The 19,194-nt window shown below is 41.1% G+C and overlaps 2 protein-coding genes across 3 annotated transcripts in view; both read right to left on the reverse strand.

Annotated features, from left to right (window-relative positions):
- arhgef18a (rho/rac guanine nucleotide exchange factor (GEF) 18a) lies at nt 1–13,441 on the reverse strand. The gene is made up of 20 exons (XM_030773913.1): nt 13,389–13,441; nt 9,007–9,178; nt 7,500–7,603; nt 7,139–7,279; nt 6,641–6,891; nt 5,767–5,892; nt 5,503–5,620; nt 4,892–5,146; nt 4,394–4,470; nt 4,114–4,289; nt 3,904–3,989; nt 3,290–3,475; nt 2,806–2,946; nt 2,573–2,676; nt 2,412–2,480; nt 2,212–2,259; nt 1,460–1,921; nt 924–1,248; nt 347–445; nt 1–243 (listed from the first exon to the last, which is right to left on the reverse strand). The coding sequence occupies exons 3-20, from the start codon at nt 7,585–7,587 to the stop codon at nt 95–97; spliced, it is 2,901 nt and encodes a 966-aa protein (XP_030629773.1). The 5' UTR covers nt 7,588–7,603; nt 9,007–9,178; nt 13,389–13,441; the 3' UTR covers nt 1–94.
- A 3,965-nt stretch (nt 13,442–17,406) lies between these two features.
- Nucleotides 17,407–19,194, reverse strand: part of insra (insulin receptor a) — a 38,262-nt gene continuing 36,474 nt past the window's right edge. For both annotated transcript variants that reach the window (XM_030773120.1, XM_030773121.1), the window contains 3 exons: nt 18,974–19,103; nt 18,479–18,613; nt 17,407–17,761 (listed from right to left, as the gene is read on the reverse strand). In XM_030773120.1, coding sequence (XP_030628980.1) covers nt 17,407–17,761; nt 18,479–18,613; nt 18,974–19,103 — 620 coding nt within the window. The remainder of the gene's footprint in view (nt 17,762–18,478; nt 18,614–18,973; nt 19,104–19,194) is intronic.

The following is a 19,194-nucleotide window of genomic DNA, read 5'->3' on the forward strand; positions in this document are numbered from 1 at the left end:
TTAAGACAGTGTTTGACAGTCAGGAAAATTCCAGTTTGGAGCAGTCACTGAGGTTCTTATTTGGACATTCAAGGATACGGCAGGTCCTGGCAGATCAAAAGAATATAATGTCTTCTTTGGAAGACTTATCCTTCACTTTAGTGGGTGTTGGAATGTAATGCGGCGATCCCTGACTGGACCTCCTAATAGTGTTTTCTGAGTGAGAGGACCTCACAGAGCTCCTCTCTGGATGGGCAAATAAATCTGCAGAAAGGTAAAAACATTCAGCGAATGCATTTTCTTTTCATTTTATCGTCAGTCAGCATTTTCAGGCAATATTTTGGCGAGTAAAAAACGAGAGCGTTACCAGGATGGAGTCGGTTATCCCTCGACCTCTCTGACCTCAGACTACCACCTTCTTTTCCTGTGACTTTGATGGGTATCAGTTGTGACACCTCAATTGACGCTGAGGGGGAGAGGAAGACGACAAATACATTACGGATGTTAAAAAAAAAAAGTATGTTCAAAAAATTAAACATGTATTTTTAAAAAAGATTTTCCTCATGCCCACTAAATTTAAAACATTGCGTCTCAGCTATGAGAAATATCCTGTATGTCACAAAGAAAAAAATGAATCAACTGTGTCACTTTTATTAACACATAACAATTAGACATGACATTTATTAGACATAAAATACAAATGAACCCAATGTGATTTGGATATGATAGAACAGTAAATAATAACTTGTTTATTCAGTCAGCATGCAATGAATATCAAAGTAACAAACAGTTCCGGTGTTCTACAAACAACACTGCTACAACACTATCATTGCTCTATACCTGTATGTTTCATCAGAACATTATCTGTAACATTGTCTGTAGTAATAAACTGTAGTAACAAGGAAGTCTAACTTAGGCCTAACTTGCATGTGCTCCTTTCTCACCTGCACTATTGGTGCGCTGGTGGGAGCCCTTTCTCTTGCTGCTCTTTTCTTTGCCCTTGGTGGCGGCCAGTTTGGTGGGTATCTTCTGTTGGACGGCACTAAGCTTGCTGGCCTGGTTGGTGGTGCTGATGAGGTGGATGGGAACTTCAGTTTTGGGTGGAGCAATCATGCTCTCACGCCGGACCGGGACCTCTGGGGGCTTCTCCTTAAAACCAGCGGTGGCTTGAGACAGACTGGGACGAACGTGGACCTTAGGGTTGATGAGCAGGTCTCCTCCTGAACTGCTGATCAGAGCCCAGTCATTAGGAGCGTACTGGGACAGTGCCTGAGTGACAAAATGTCGAGAACACAGGTGAGTGCATTGAATAACTTTACTTATATTCACCAAATCAAATTTTTCACCTCACGGTAAACAATACGGAGTATTAAGTCTATGGAAAAGTACAGGAAAACAGCAACTCAAGAGAGTGAATTCGGCTTCAGTATCTGGCCTTCACGTTGGGAATTTCCACGATACCATGTCTCCCAGTTAGTACCTCTGCATTCTCTCGGGCGAAGACCCCTGGATTGGCGATGGTCTTGTTCTTCTTGAATTTCTGCTGCTGCTGCTCCAGACGCTCCTTCTCCTTCTCCACAGCGCGCGTGGACTCCCGCAGCCGTTCCAGGTCCTGCTGGTAGTCCTCCCTGTTACGGGCCAGCTCCTCGCGCTCCTTGGCCAGCTGTGCCTCCAGCCTGCGACACTCCTCCTCGCGCTCCTGCAGCTGCGTCTCCTTGTCTAGGGTCTGCAGCCTGTGCTGCTCCCTCTCCCGCTCCCAGCGTGCCTGCTCCTGCTGGTGTTGGCTCCGTTGACGGTGGAACAGGGCGATCTCTTCACGCTGCTTCTTCAGGTTACGCTGTTTCTCTTGCTCCAGTAACATGTTGGCCCGCTGCCGGCCGGGTCGCTCGGTCAGATTGGCTTTCTGTATCCCAGTGAAGCTGTTGTACTGTGAGATGATAGCCTACAGAAAGAACACACGCATAGACATACAGGACCTCATCAAAGGCCAGGCATATACAGGAAAGTATAGCCTGATTCAGATTCATAGGCGTGAGTTCAAACAGATGTCCTCCTTTTCAAGAAGTAAACAGATGGTCATGTTTTAAAATCATATTGACACAACTTCTGAGTCATACTAATACAAGTGTGAATGTGGATAAAACATGTTCGACGAGGTTGCATACAGATCAAATTGAAACACTGCTCGATATCGAATGATACTGTGATTGATATCGAATGATATTGCGTTACCTGAAGGCTGTAAAGTGTCTGTGACAGTTTCAGAACTCTGTCAAAAAACTGAGAAAACAACACATAAACTTGATAAATATTAACATTTAAACATAGTTACAAAAATTATATTCAATAATCATGCAGTGCAACAACGTCAAACCTGGACATGTCCCTACGCCACTGAGAAAAGTTACCTGGAGAAAAGGTAAAAGTCTCACCTTTGTGTTGAGGGTGGCTTCTATGTCATTACGATTCCAGTCAGGGGGCACTGCTACATCATCATCAGCCTAATGGGCAGGAAAAGGAGGGAGTAAAACAGAAATTTCACTTCGCAAACATGAATTTGCTGGTAGATACACAGGTATAGCTTTTTGCTCACCGATAGCTCTATACTCTCTGTGAAATCCAGGTCCTTTGACTGGGGCTCTGAGCTGGGACGCTGGTTCAAGTCTCTGAGCCGGTCCTCCAAATGAACGCCACCGTCTGCAAACCGGATCACACCAAAATCAGACTTAAAACACAAACAACTTCGATTATTTTTTTTTTTTGAAGACATTTTTACACTAATGTTGAAATTTTTTACAACTTGTTCGCAATTATATTCAGCATTACTTCTGGAGGTGAGGAGTGGGCTACGGTCAAAGCCGCCAAACGTGTCAGCTCTTCTCGGTTGGGCCCCTGGACCAGCACTTTCCACTGAAGAGTCACTTGGCTTTATCCCAAGTGCCAGCAGAGAGTGCTGTAAGCCCTCCACTGCAAGGAAAACAGACACAGAGACCATATTCAAAGCAGGTGAGCTGATTCATAAACCTGTGTTCATGGCATGTGTTTTCATAAAGCACGTCCTCCTCAAGGCAAAGTTTCAACATGTTAGTAATAACAGCGGTTAAAGGCATGTACCCTACACATGGAATACATATGAACATTCAGCAAAGTACAGACTGGTAAATGTCAACATACCAGTTTTAAATTAAGAATACGTCTTTTAAAGTAGGATATCGCCTTCTTGTTGGTCTAAAGGCCCTGTGTAAGTCAAAACAAAGTGCACAACCAACCAACCAACCAACCAAAAAAAACCCCCCACAAAATACCTCACCATCAGATATGGCCCTACTAAGCAGCTGCTCCCCCTGCTGGAGGTCAGAGGAACTGTTGTGCAACAGCAGACGAGCCTGAGGTGGCGTGATCTCTGTGCCTGTGACATTCTTCATGAGCTCAGCGAACAGGCCGAGCTTCTCTGTAAGGTGCTGTACAATCTGGGCATCCTGAAAGTACAGTCGCTCTGTCCCGAGAACAAATCAGAGAGAGGCTGCAGTTTAATCTACCTGACAACCCGTTTCATATGACACAACATTAGCAAGGCACGAAAAAGAACATTCAGATAATGAAACGATTTCCAGACACAAATAGCTTTTGTCTTACTGGGGTAAAGAAGCCGACATAAAAAAGATTTTTGTAACATTTGTATCAGAATTATACAATTATTCAGTATCATTTAAAGTAGAAAAGGGGGCATAGATACTAATACATTACTAACTCTCAATAAGCTCATTATAAACGTATGGAGTATCCATATTATTAGACATTCGTGTAAAATACACCGTAGTTGATTAATCTTTGTGTGTGAGTAAGTCAGTAAACAAGAGTAACTAAATCAGGGCTGCAGAGACACTGTTACTGTAATTTCCTGTCTCCTTCTGTAATGGATACCTTGATAATTCCTGATCTTTTCTAACAAAGTATCTTCGGGCTCATCGTCCTGTTCATCGTCGCCCTCCTCTTCCTCAGCTGGACAACTGAAGAGCACAAAAGAATAACAAAGCCCCGTTCTGATCATGAGGACAGTGAAGAGTAGAAAAGGTAAGAAGCTGCGGATGAGGCGGGGGTGGGGGTTGGGGGGGAGTTGGGGAGTGGGCTAACCTCTCCATGACCTCCCAAATGCGCTCCCTCCACCTGTCGCGCTCCTCTTTGGAGCCGGTGTAGAGCTCGTACATCTGGGCTTTGGTGGAGGCGTAGATAAGAAACATTGCCATCTCATCGTGAGCCACCTCCCTGACTATCAGCTTTGGCAGAGAAATCACTGGAGATTTGGCCTCCTGAGACAGCAGAGAAGACACACACGGGAATGATCAAAAATCACTTCATCATTTTTCATTCTTAATCAAAAAGGAGAAAATAGGAAAAAATTACAACGGCTCACCAGCGAAGCAAAAGCAACTTTTTGATCTTTCTCCTGTAAAAATACCAGCACGTCCGACAACAACAGCACAAGGACTTCTGGGAGGAAAAAAAAAAAAGTAAAAGATATTTATGTAAATAAATATCACCATGAGCTTCACGATGACAGAAAACAACTGAAGTGAATATTTACAGACTCCTCTCCCGCTGAGGGAGACGTAAGGAAAGCACATTAAAGCTCGAGGCCTGATAAGCCAGAGAACCTTCATCTTCTGACCTACACTTAGATAAGGTGTGTTCGGCAAAAACATGCAATCATGTGGACCCTAAAACTTGAATTCAACTTTTCACTGTATTTGGACAGGAGCAACTTGCATTTTTTTCCCCTAGTAAATAGATGTGAATAAAATGTGCTGTGAGGGCACAAAGAGGATCATGCTCCCCTCCCCCCCCCCAAACGTAGGAGATTCTATGGTGTTTGTGAGAGAGTCCATTTAGCCGTTTGTGACAGGGAAGTTACCTTTCAGTTTTCCAGAGGGCATTTTAATGTTGAGCGTGCCCTCATACATAAGCTTACGGCCTTTCTTTATCATGTCCTCTCGGTGTAATATTCGGCCACTGGTCACCTTGGCCTGGGACTTGGGCTCCATTTTATTACTTATGTCTCTCAGCCTGGCTGCCTTTTCATACTCATCCACCAGTTTATCCACCTGAGTAATTGTCTCTTTGATAAGCTCCAAGGCACGGGTTAGGTCCTCATACTCCTCTGTGTTTTCTGGAAGAAGAGAAAAGAATGTGCTGTTCAGACCATTTTATCTAGAACTGAAGGAGGATGAAAACTCCCTAGACCTTTCTTTAAAATGACTTAAACAGCTTTAAGTTTTTTTTAAATTCAGTCAAAAAAAAAATGTTAGGCAGTGATCCAAAAAACCCCCCAAAAACCTCCATACACATAGCTGGTACAGCAGAGTCTTGGGCTTTCTACTTCACACACTCTGTTTGATTAAACTCAGCAAAGATAAGTCTTCAAACATACAAACAAACTAAATTACAAAGCAAATTTCTCAGGCATAGCGTGAGGTGTGCATAGTCGTTTGCAGGATTAACCGATAATCCTGAGCATTTGATTACGTTCGGAATTGCGAAGAATCCGTTCCACCAGGACAGGATATTTCGTTATACGTTGGGTTATGAGGAGAACACCTTCTGACACCCCTAATCTTCTCACGACGGACAACTGCCCAATTTTCTGAGAGAAGAGAACATGTATAACGGTAACATATCTGATTTCATTTTGAATCCTTTTATTTAAAAAAAAAAAAAGTCTGCATAAACAGCATTTAGTCAACAACAACAACAAAAAATATTTAAGTTTTACAGGGCAATGTGTTTTACCTTCATCAGATTTTGAAACTTTCGGTTGTTCTGAAACAGATCCTTGTAGAGGTTCACTGCCTCAACATGGTGACTGCAGAAAATTCCATAGCTGTCTCGCAATTTGTCTCTCTTCTCTCCTGAGAACTACACACATAATTCTAATCAATAAGACAATTGTTAAGAGGACCGTCACAGCTGAGAGCACAAAGTCATTTTTACCAGAGATACATTAAACATTTTTTTGAAGGACACCTCCGTGACTAACAATTTAGCGTATTTGATTAACTAACGAACAGTTTCATAGATACTGCATTGACCTTAAACATCCATCTTGCTAGTAACACAAGAGAAAATAAGCGAATCCTTTTTATGATGCATCGCAATCTCAAGAAAACGTGACGTCTTGCAGCGTTTACTGCATTAGGCCAAGATCCGAAGACCCTGAAGAATGGGGCAGGTTAAGGTTTGTCTGAAAGGGCTGCATGTATCTGAGTGGTTAAGATGCATCTGTCAGGTTAACTGAGAGGTTAGTGTTCATCTATAAGGTAAAGGCGCTCTCGTAGAAGCTAGCATGTACCCAAAGTGTCAATGTTTATCTGAGGTGTGAAGCAGTAACTAAAAGATTGGGACACACTAGAAACAGGTAAAAATATCCGAGATGAGAAAGTTCCAAGTGGGTTGAGAAGTGCACAGGAGTGAGGGTGTACCTAAAACATCTCCAATAGCCAGGTTTCAATTGTTTTGTAAGTTTTCAATTTACAGCGGAGATGGACGTCAAACCTGACTAACCACATTTGTCTGGTCAGATGTGCTGAAGAGGCTGGATGTACCAAGTGAACACAAAGCTTAAAATATTTCTGGCAGAGATTGAGTTTGGGAAGTCTGGATGTACCTGTGAGATTAAGATGTCTCCCACCCTCTGGATGTAGTAGTTGCGGTCACTGCCTGGTTCCATGGATTCTATTCGCCGCTGTTTGAGCTGGTTGAGGAAGTCCTGGTGAACCTGGAGCAGTGTTTCCAACTGAGGGAAGAGACGCTCCAGTCTGGCCTCGTCCATTTGCATACATTCCCGCGTCTCGTGCATGTACACTCTCAACATTATCTTCAAGGCCCGCACATGGTTTATCTCCGTCTGAACCAGTTCTGTCGGACAAAAACAGTCAACGTAAACAACATTAAAACGGCATTATCTCTGTCATCACTGACATCATCGCCACCATCATCTTCATCAGCCACAAAATACTCTTCCTCATCAATGCAACTGCAGTGTACGTTTACAATAGTCATCTATGTTAGGTGTACCTACTTAAGAACTGCTAATTCAGAATGCAGTATAACAGCAGACGTTAGGTATCTTCTCCTTGGCTGGAGAAGAGATAAGCGCACTTACCATGTATCACATCTTGTCTCTTGATGGCATCCTTGGAATATGGTTTTAAAAAGTGCTGGTCAACAGCTAAACTCCAGGTTTGTGCCTCAAAATCCTGAACGTCTTTCTCTAAATCTTCCCTCAATGCACTGTAACGGGCATCTAGAATTCAGATGACAGAAACTGTCAATGCATATAACAGCAACCAGCAAGGCATGAGCCTGGCCAAAGTAGCATCTGGATGCCATACAATGCTTTAGCAAATCCACTGTGTAACTTTACCAGTGTGAAAGCTGATGATATGGCAGGGGAGTCAGCGGTCAGGCAGTGTTTGTCAAGTCACTTCAACAGATGAAATCATTCAGTGATTAGGTATACTAACCGTCAATGTTGATGGTATCAGCGTTTGGTGGTGGGGGAAAATTTTCGTCTGTCAAAGTCCTGTATCTGTTTCCATCAGTTTCTTCCATCCTGGCCGGAAGTGAGCTGAAATACAAAATATCCCTTTTTACTGATTTCAATGACAGATGACAGGGTCATTCCGCGTCAAATCAGACAGAATCCAGGAAAGGCGATTGCAGCACCGTCTCAGATTTTGTTCAAAGTTTGTCTATATAATGTTTGGGTCCCAAAAGTAAGGCCTGTAAAATATTTTTTGTTCAATTCCAATGTTTTTATATATTTTTTTTTGGCCCTTGATATTGTTTTAATTTTTACACTCTCAAAAACACCTTATCTGGGAAGCCATGTCTGGCCATTAATATCTTGAATGGTATTATTCCTAGCCTGACCAAACTTTGTAGGGTGGAAGAAAACCACGTTCTCAGTATGACTGAAGTTGGAACTGCATATCTATTGATTTTCTGCAAGGCCCTAGATTTGGAAAAAAAAAGTGCGAAATTCCTAAATAAGAGTGATACTGAGGGTATTATAAACCCATTTTTTGCACCCATATTGTATAAATAATTATTTTTTTCTTCAAATAGACCCTGCTTCTTCACTATGGACATTTTGTTCCTAGAGGTAAAACAATGCTTTTAACTATGTGCATTTATCTATAAAGGGAACATAGAAGGACATTGGCTCTTTGTACCCTCAATAACCATACATCAAGCAATTTCCATGAACAATTTTTATGTTCCTACTAGCTACCCTTCATACCATTTTGGTCCTATGAAAATGACCAAAATATGCTACCACGCCATGTTTTATTCATAATATCTTCATGTCCATCGGTGGCAGAGACCTCAAATATTGGCACGAAATTAAATAAAAGACTGAATTTGAAGAGAAAATAATGATTGATATCATATTGGTGCAAAAATGTGGGTTTGTAGTACCCTCAAGATCACTCTTGTTTAGGAATTTTGCACCTTTTTTTTTTTTCAAATTTAGGGCCTTATAAAAATAAAATGGCATACAGAAAACATGTTTATTTTCCATCCTACAAAGTTTGGTGAGGCTGGGAATGATACTTGTCAAGATATTAATTCCTCAACATGGCTTCCCAGATAAAACGTTTTAGAGGCTATAAAAATGAAATAATATCATCGGCTGAAAAAAATAAAAAACCAATAGCCAAGGTTTGAACAAAATCTGAGACAGTGCTGCAACAGCCTTATCTGATCTGACACAGAATGACTCAATAATTAAGTTAGTATCAACAGCTCTTTAACCACATCTTAAAAATCCTTAACCATGGCAAAGCTAACATCGCATTTCAACTATAACAAAACATTCTGCCAGCGTAATCATGTTAACGTGAGCAACATTAATGCACATGTGCTTGTCGTGTGATTTACTGTCAGGTTAGTAACTGTCAGCTTACGTCGTTTCATTAAAACGTTTCCACCCCACCTCTTAAAACATGAATCACAAAACTGACTCACTGGGACGCTGTGGAGAAGACAATGTAGTCTGGAGACTGTGCCCACGTAGACAAAACTTATGCCTGGACAAACAGCACGTCAGAAACAGCCATACTACAGGTGAGCGTATGGCTTAATCAAAGCTGAAGATCAAATAAGAGACAGGCTCAATACAGGATGCACTGGTTTGAATCTAAAAGGAAGGCGAGAAACCAACAATTATTTTTAAACACAGAGGGGAAAAGAACAGGAACAAGACGCTGTTCTAATCAGACTGGCAGGACAACCCTCACTGGCTTAATGTCTTTGAAACTGTCATTAAACTGGGGTAACTTAAAATATGAAATCCTTGGTATTACTATATAAGTCCAAGCTGAAAGGGATTTTGTCACAGATTTTAATAAACTAGGTGCCATTTCACATCATACTTAAATCTATGATGCACAGGCAAACAACTGGGTGCTTGACTAAATAAAATGAGCTACATGTCTAACAACATGGCATGTTTCCTCTTGGCACTGGGGTAGCGACAGTTGAAACACAGTGATGTCGCAGTTCTCTCTTCTCTATCTGAGGACAGATACCTAAAATTTACTGTAGTACTGATACATCCAGTTATCCCAGAACCTCAGCAGAGACATAAACACAAATGACTCACATCTAAGTGTCATAATAAGTGATAATCTTAAATGGGTAAGGAGAAACAGAGCCAGACAAATCCTTTGGGGCAAAAATGACTTTGTAAGATTCCACAGTTTAAGTCAGACAAGTTCAGTGATCGACACAAGCACAAAAACACAAACAGTTTTCGAGGCAAACAGCTGGGAATTCTTACAGTGCTCTGTAAGTGGTTAACAACTTCTTCCTGTTGGCCATGTGTACCTGCTGTAGGTAATAAAGAGGGCAGTGCCATTTGAATAAAGAGGATTACATATACAGTGAACGAAAGCACTTCCTTGAAGCACGTTGGTCTTTCAACATCAACAGAAGCCTGAGTAAAAGTCATGTGAACCCATAGCAGAGTCAGACGGGTGTGAAAGCTGGATGTAGTTAAGAGAACGGTGTGTTCTTCTAATGTTTTCAAGTAAAGAAAGGCAAGCTCTTATGTGTTTTCAAGGCAGTGTAATTTAGAATCATGACAGTGTGGAAAGATAAAAGATAAATTTACCCAAACGTCTACAAAAATGTGTAAACTGAGAGTGGGATAACCTACTCGCGCTGTCTATCAATAACAGAAAGCTGTTGCTGCTCTTTTTTTTTTTTTTATGTCTTTTGGCAAGCAATGAGATCACGAGAACAACCTCCCATGACGTCATTATTCCTCATCATTGATGAAAAGAAGGCGAAAATCAAAACTGACAGTTTCAACAGCAGCTTTATGTAATATAGCTGAACCAGTTCGACCTGCATTTAAAAGGCATGTTGACACTAAAATAGAGCAGCTGAGGAAAGTGTGGGAGTCTATGCGAGAAGTTAGACTGGCCCGAAGGCGGTCAATATCAGTGACGCTCTTTACACAGAACATTTAACCCGATTCATCATTAACTCAGTCTGGTTCAGGGCCCTGTCCCCAGTAAACTCAAACTCACATTAGCTTAAACAGCACATTAGCTACTTTAAATCATTTAGAAAGGATCTAAAAAAAAAAAAAATAGTGTAGACTGAGCTTTTTTTTTTTTTTTTTTTCCCCCCTTAAGTGAAGGACTGAAGTGCTGCTTTGAATGCCGTACAGTAGTTTTGTTTCAACCCTAACAAGAGATATGGGTTTAGTACAGATGCAGTACGAGAACACGCTTACTCTCCGGACTCCTGAAAAAGGAGTTCCACCTGTTAAGTACACATAACGCTAAATACAACAAACAAGCTGTGCGCTCACACAGTTAGCATTCTCCATTCATCAAACTCACCAAAGTGAGAGTGACAAACTGCCCATTATTCTGCTGTGGCTAAGAGTGAATGGTTTTTGACATACAGACCAGATACCAGAAATGTCTGCACAGTCTAACAGTATTTCTGTGTAAAGCAATAAGGACACAATTTATGCTTCTGCGCTAATGCAACACATAGGGAATGCTGTTTGCATACTTAAGTTATATTATTATGTTACGTTTGTTATCTGCCTTTGACTCTGTTTGAATTAATCAATGGTAAACATACAATGCAAAGTAAACTTAATTTGGACGGTAAAGCCAAGGGGCAAATGCATAGGTTAGATTTAGTCGACTTAAACAAGCCCTTGGTGAGTCACATCATGTTTTCCTTCAAAGATTATGACTAAATAGCATTTAAAATATGCCAGTTACTCATGTGAAGTTATGTCAGAGCCCTCACGCCAACTCTAGATTCTCTAGCCCCACCCCAAATGCTGAGTGACAGCCACTGAGGGATGGCCATAAGTACGTGGTTGGGTTAGGAGACAGAGAAATCCAGGGCAGTAGCTGAGGTTATCATAAAAACAAGAAAAGCAGGCTGACCAAGTCTCCTGCTAAAGCAAGAAAATAACAAACCCAAAGCTATCTTTTGTGCAGTTCCTCACAGTACACTGATGCTCTGAAACAACAGTCTTGAAATTTAAACCCCTTCCTTTCCAGCTAACACTCTAAATATGATATATGCGTAAAACACTTCCCTTTTAGTATTGTAACAACACTATGACCTCAGACAACAGGCAGGAGAAACTACATGGGCTAAAAGACTGGTTCGATTAAATGACTGTTTATCTCAAAATGAGGTGAGAATTTCAGCAGCTGCGTATTATCACCCAACAGTGTAATTGATTTACCTGTACTATTCTTATGCGTCCAAAGTTTATTTGCTCCTCTCCTTGAGGTCGTATAGCAAACCAGAACCAGCAGAAACGATCCTCCCACCCCCTCTTTCCTCATCAAACACTATAAACTTGCGTGTTCTTCAGGGAAGAAGACGGAGGTTAAAGGAGAGTGCAGTACAGAGATAATCTATGGAGGCAGGTTGAACTGTAGTACAATAGGAGCACTACCCTCACCATGTCTAATTATGAGCATGTGACCCGAGTTATGAGCTATGTGCATTCACCCAAAAGAGTACCCTCTAGCCATTTTATCACTGAAATAACGCTCAGGAAGTCTGGCTACCCTCCAGCCATTTTATCACTGAAATAAAGTTTGGGAACAGAGGGGTACATTGCCCTGACCAGGAAATTCACCTGTTTTTGCCAGAGGGTTTGCGTCAGCCCTTTTGAATGTACCTAGCAACTGCCAGTTTGTTCCTTTCCACAGCCAACCCAGCGTACCGCATATTAGAACAACAAAAAAATCTTCCATATTTGTGAGAAACTAAGAAAATAACTGAGGCTGGCGGCAAAACAAAATTTTCTGGAGTCAGAACTACTGACCTGATCGTTGGGCACAGGTGAACCACACAACACTACGCAAAGAAACTAAAGAGAACTGATCAAACTTGTGGTTCAACAAGCAATTCAGCTGTTTCGTAAAGTCTTAGAAGCTTTTTGACTGAACCCACATATCAAAGTAAGAAAACATGCATTGTTATTAGTAAAACGTTAACGAACCGTTTTCAACACTGGAGCTGTTAATTACACGCTTTAAGGTGAAAACACAAAGTTACATAAAATGTCATGACAACCGCGAAACTGAGAGGTCGATACTCTTAAACAGCGTAAAGAATGATTCAACTATCGTTCGGATAGAGAATGCCATGAATGTCTGGGCGCACAGACAACACAAACTGAACTGCTCTCATACAACCTGACAGAAAGCTGTTAAATCAAGAGAAGTGTGTTACCGTCATAATCAAACAGTGATTAAAGTACAATGGGCTTATTAACTAGGTAAAGCCAAAGTGCATCTGGGCAAAACAAAAGAAGATCGTGTTTATTAGATATCTCTTTGGAGGTAGCCTATCTAAACAGCTTTCAGCTCAGCAATAGTGTGTGGAAAGGTTGAAAGGTATCATTAACAAAAACTGGCCAACAGCATGATAAAACAGCAATAACATCATTACATGGAATTTACCATTCAAGTAAATCAGTCCACGTCTCCGATTATCACAGTGCCATTATGGTGCTAAGATTTGGTTACTCCAAATCAGGTAGGGCTGTAGATAACATTTCACTCACCCTTTTTACCACATTAGAGAAAACAAAGTGCAACAAACACATTAACCTACTACTTCGCAATAGTTGTTCGAAAAGAGTTGGATGCTCATGGTGCCCTATGCAACACCCGTAACAAACACGGCCTCGATGTTACAACCCAATTTAGTGAGAAAGCTGAACGCTCTTCTAAAGTTTTGCTACTGCCGACTAATAAATCATCTCACCGTGTATTCCCGGGGAACCCAGCTAACACGGTCGAATTCTAAATCCAACTGATATCCTTATTCTGGCAAAACTTTTTGCGCACCCATTTCAGCTGTTTAGTTTTTATGTTCGTATTCTCAGCGAAACAAGTGCACAGGACTGCCTCTTGAAGAAAAAAAATGTATTCCCACACCTCAAAGCCTGTTCCCAGTTCTCTCAATGCATTATGGGAACACTAGTCATCACGCAACAGTTACATTCCAGGAGTTTACAGAATAATCAGAGCGCATCCTGCAGGCAGTAAATATCCACATATGAACTACAAATCAGCCGAAACAGATACAGTAAAATCATATAAAACATTGGCATGGCATAACCATATTTTGTCTGCATTTAAAAATTTAGGATTTTTCAGTTTCGACGGGAGCTCTGACTAGACGGTGTAGCTGATCTATATGCAGATTATAATTCTGAATGTTTATTTACATGTAACAGCAGGCAAATAAATGATATAAATAGGAATTATTGATCAGCATTAACAAACGTGTTTAAAAAGCAAATAAACAGTGCGAATTTGCCTCGTTCGCCAGTAGCCATAGAAACGAAATCGGCTGAGGCTACTTGTTTTTGTTTAGTAACAAACAGCAGCAAACTCAAGAAAAGTTTTGTCCAGGTAATACTGTATCATTTAAACACGTTTTAACTTTATATCCACGAGTACTTATACTTTCCTTTCTTTTCGAAAACCGTCATATTATATCAGTAGTATTGTAATCAACACATTACTTTGGGATTGCATAAAATTTCCTAAAGGAAAAATGACGCCTACAGCGAAGACGTGTTGATGGCAGTCGCATTGGTATTACGGTGTGTGGCTTGTTCAGTCAATTTTCTTATTGAAAGCGTTAGAAAAGTTTGTGCATCGAGTGAGTGAGACTGAAGGGAGAGGTTAATCTAAACAACCTAACCACTTTTTGGCAGTACTCCCCCTCTCTCTGGAGGAGCTAACCGTTTAAATGAATTCTGTTGATTCCCGCTACTTTCAGTTTACCGTAGTACAGTTTAAAAAAACATGCCTTGCTGGATCAAACTGCTAAAAGAAATCCTCGTTTTCTCTTTCAATCAGTGTGACAGAAAAATCTCAAGGATCTTCTTTTCACTTGGACTACATCAGAAATAGATTACCAGCATATCCCAGCCAGTTTTGCTGCAGTTCAGATCATGAAATTGCACTGGAGCAAGTATAGCAGGGCAGGAAATTTTTATGGACAGAGAGGCGGTGAAAACCCAAAGCAAATACCAGTCAGGAGACCTGAGCCTGGGAAAGTGGTGTTACTCAGAAGAGACAATACCACAGTGCCAACCACACTACTGGGGCCTACATGTGATACGACACACAACACCCGCGGCAACACGCACGATAATCGAAGATTCACCTATGCCATCCAAAATGCTGGGGGGAGGGGTGCCAGGACAAAACCACAACACATGTTCTCCACTCAGCCACGTGCTCAACCTAGCTCTGGAAAAAGAAGGGAGCAGTGGACGCCATACTGCTCTTCTTCCACTAAACAGTCCATTTCTGGCTTCCATGAGGACAACAGAAACAATGTGAGATATGACCAACCAGGGAACAATGCCATGGACAACCAAAGAGCATGTAAGGGGACTAGTTATCTGGGGACTCTGTTTATGGGACAGAGACGTAGAACTAAGAAAACTCGCGCTGAAGCAGGGCAAGGAAGGACAAACCAGAGAGGAGTTCTGTCTCATATTCGTGGTGTCAGGGCTCCGGCATTCCACTCTAAAAAGCAGTCCAGTGGTGAGTTTAGGCATCAAGACTCAGATTCACTGTGGTATGGCAGCTCACCCATGTTTGATGACAGAGTCGTGCCTTCCTGTGGCAAGAAGAGCAAGAACGTCCAGCGTAGTGTGTCCTGGGCAGATGACGAGTACTGGGCAAACTGGGATGGTTGGAGTGAAGTGATTGACTGGGAAGATGACTAGGGCACAGGAGGCAGAGCTCTTGAGGACCTATAGCACTCATGAACGTATGAAAAATGTCCACCCTGTGAAAGTCAGACTATCACTGTATTGATTAGGCAGTAGTCCCACCAAACCAATGCTTTAGCCATCATATAAATCTGGATATTGCATATTAAATTAAGAGAAACACTTCAATAAAAAGATGATTTATTTCTCAAATTATCTGGACTTCTCTGTGCCCCAAATGTTTTTTTGTTTTTTTCTCTTGACAGTGTTCCAAGGTTTACAAATTTGTGCTGAGGCCACAAGAATGCCTCTCTAATCCCCCAATTTCCCTCAGTCTTGCAAGGTACATTGACTTTACTGCCACCTTGTGGTATACAGTGGACAGTCTGTATGGACTGCTCCTTAATGTTGTAATCTGTAACATTGCTTTGGAGTGAGGTATAGCCGTTTAACTTCTGTAGCAAGGCCTCTTACACAGCTGCTAGTGTTCTAATGAATTTGGACCCGTTATTGGAATTCATCAAACAGAACAATTACAAGACTCGGTTTTCAAACATACCATGAGACATGATATTTGCCCTTATAGAAATATTTACAAAAAGAATTAAAAATGCATTTTTGTTTGCTCTCTTGCATCAATTTTCTATTAAAACTACTGAGATAATCCAACATAAATAACACACACCCTGCCCATATATATCTAATGAGAAAAAGATGAATGAATTGAATTGTCACCTTCCAAACTGTCGCAAAGCGTTGACGCAAATTCAGTCTTTTCGTAAGCTTGAATTGAATCCTAACTTAATCCGCCACAAAGGCACATATTGAGACACCAGCAATTCCTGACGACACTTTTTAGACTTTGACGATCACCTGTATAAATCACACAGTGAGACTTGGCTTTGAGGGGGGGAAAAAAAAAGACCAAGGCAAGTCCATGCACTCTTTTTGAATGCACCTCGCTGCTTTTATTTACAGCAGTATTTCAATTGATCTTGATATCAAGGGACATCTGAAGCCAAAGGCATCTAGAATACACCTCCTGTGTATCCGATAGAAAAAAAACAACAACAAAAAAAAAAACAACAACAAAAACAAAACAAACAGGTGCCATTGGCTGTTCAGAGGTCCAGAGGATGATTAGTATGATTTTTGGATTAGAAAAAATAAAGATTAGAGACAAACATGTAAAAACATTTCTACAACCGGCAATACCTCTCGAATGACAACATATCAACTATGTACAAAACATCAATAATATATTTATATATACTTTTTTTATCATCTTCTATACCCACTAAAATATATCAAAGCAGCAACTATTGGTCAATCTGAGGAACTCTTGTCAAATGTTTTGAAAAAAAAAAAAAAAAAAGTTTAAATATCCTTCAACTGTAAATGTGTGAACACAAGAGAAAAAAAAAAAGAGAGAGAAACCTGAAAGTAAAGGGAAGCAAATAAATTAAAAATAATGTCCAAAAAAACCTGTTCATTCTGTGTGTAGTCTGGAATACTGAAGAGCGAGAGAAGTGTAGCCTCGTAAATGCTTCCCCTGTGGACAGTTTGTTCTGGGACGGACAACGTAGCCCATCCCTCAGTTCCAAAGTTCAATGTGTTTGCCACTTACGCCTTGAATACAAAGACTCAGACACACCTCTACGGTATGGACTCAGTCCACAGATACGATAAGGCCACTAGTTTGGAGAAAGCGGGGGGGGGGGATCCCATCAGTGGGAAATGGGACAGTATATGAAAAGGGGGAGGGGGGGGGGGGATTTGTTAAGCAGCCTTCTGGTTGTCTGAAGTTCATTTCACAGTTTGTTCCATTTGACCAGTCCTGGAAACTTGGCAATATTTAAAAAAAAAAAAAAAAAATCAAAAGACAGGAGAGAAGCAAAAGTGTGTTTTGTTTTGTTTTTTTTTTTTAAATACAAAAAAATTCTGCACCCTGTATATTATCAGCATACTGTGGCAGCAGAGAAGAAAATAAAGTCCTGAGATTGCTTTCTGAGGGGACTTTGATAAAGAGTGATAAAAGTGAATCTATAAAATGACCAAAAAAAAAAAAAGAAAAAAAAAAAAAATCTAATATAGCTTTTTTTTTTTTTTGTAAGCAAATAAGGGTAATATTAGGAGGGACTAGATCTTGGTAGGGATAAGATTTGTCCATTTTTCTTGCCGCCATTCATGTGTGTGTAGGGCACGTGCTCCTCGTAACTCCCGCGCAGACCCACGGACGAGCCCTCGTCCCCATCTAAACTGCCCTCTCGTTGGGAATAGGACGAAGGATCCAGGGGGATGCTCTCCATGTTTTCCAGGTCCATGTCAAAGTCCTCGCTCTCGGGCGGCTTGTTCTCCTCGCTGTAGAAGAAGGAGACCTCCTGGAACGAAGGGTGAAGGTCCTCTCGGAGCATCTCGATGATCTCCTGGAAGGTCGGTCGCATCTTGGGGTTGTATTGCCAACACATCTGCATAAGGTTGTGCCTGTGAAGGAGTTAACAGTGGAGAGAGGTCATTTACGCTCTCTGTTCACTTTAAATGTTTGGACTTCAGCTGCCTGCACACATAAATGGCAAAGTAACGTTGAAAAGGAAGTTAACATTTAAAATAGGGACCCGTTTTGACCATTACATTCTTGCAAAACTAGCTTCATAGTCTTACAAACCAAGAGTTAACTGTTTTTCTTTTAACCATTTGATGGACATTCACTGTTGACACAGCCACTGTTCTCATGCCAGGGTAAATCAACACAACACAGTTTTGGGTGTGTTTTACGTTTCTAAGGAAAATTTAGAGTTTTTGATGAAAGAGACACATAAAACCTAAAATCCTAAACTAAAAGGGAAAAACTGATTGAAACAACGTGCAAGATATTGACAAATTATAAGGTAATGCCCCCATGTCAAAAAGGCAAACCTTTCCTTTGACCAGTACAACGGTTTCTATTTAGATTGCCTATAATAAGACTAGAAAGGATTAAATGTCCTCTCAATCCAAGTCTCCAAATTCAAGTTTCCAGTGAACTGATGAATGCAAATGAGATCTTAATTTAAGAGATGTAATGAACAAGCAAACTCTTCTCTAACCCCTTAAATTTAGGTTTGGGTGCTACATCCCAGCCGAAGGTAATACACAGCATATAAATGGAGTGGATTTCAGAAGTATAAACATGAGGTCTTAATATGGCCAAAATATACTCACAGCCTGTCAGCACAGTTGTCTGGCCGGTCCAGGTAACCGCCGTCCATGACGAACTTAAGGACTTGTTCATTGGACAATCCCTGGTAAGGCTGCTCAGCCAGGGTACTGATCTCCCACAACACCACCCCAAACGACCTGGACACAGGAAAAACACAATGTTCACACTGCTGGCAAAAGCTTAGTTTATGTTCCTGGTAAACAACTCTCACCTGAAACTTCTACGAAAAGAGCCTTCTAAAAATATCTCGACATTCAAGTAACTTAAGTCTGAGCAAACGGCAGAATCAGTAATGACGTGATCATTCTATTCAACTGTTTCGTGACAGAACCATTTAAGCCAAGTGCCTGCAACAGAATGCAAACAAAAGCAAAAAAGAAAAAGAAAAAGAAAAAAAAAAAAAAAAGAGCCTTCAAGTGGCATATAGTATGTAGCCTATGAGGATACTGAGACGTGTGTGTGTGTGTGTGTGTGTGTGTTCTGTGTACGTGGCTCACCAGCAGTCTGAGTGAGCGGTGAAGACTCCGTCCTTCAGGGACTCAGGAGCCATCCATCTGACAGGAAGCAGCCCTTTCCCGCCTTTCCTGTAGTAATCCGTCTCATAAATGTCCCTTGTCATGCCGAAGTCTTAGGACCAGATGGACAAAGGATACAAACAGCGCGCTTAGCCCAAGTAGGATCCTTACATGCGTGGGTTCACAATTTACTCAATCAAGGC

The sequence above is a fragment of the Chanos chanos genome, chromosome 5 (assembly GCF_902362185.1).
Source record: "Chanos chanos chromosome 5, fChaCha1.1, whole genome shotgun sequence".
Taxonomy (NCBI): domain Eukaryota; kingdom Metazoa; phylum Chordata; class Actinopteri; order Gonorynchiformes; family Chanidae; genus Chanos; species Chanos chanos.

What these genes read in the sequence shown, in the direction of transcription:
- arhgef18a (XM_030773913.1), bottom strand. Translation starts at nt 7,587, where the DNA reads ATGGAAGAAACTGATGGAAACAGATACAGGACTTTGACAGACGAAAAT. An exon ending in GAGACAAGATGTGATACATG is followed by an intron (nt 6,892 to 7,138) that starts GTAAGTGCGCTT and finishes TTTGTCCGACAG; the next exon opens with AACTGGTTCAGACGGAGATA. An exon ending in AAGCCACCCTCAACACAAAG is followed by an intron (nt 2,260 to 2,411) that starts GTGAGACTTTTA and finishes TTGTTTTCTCAG; the next exon opens with TTTTTTGACAGAGTTCTGAA.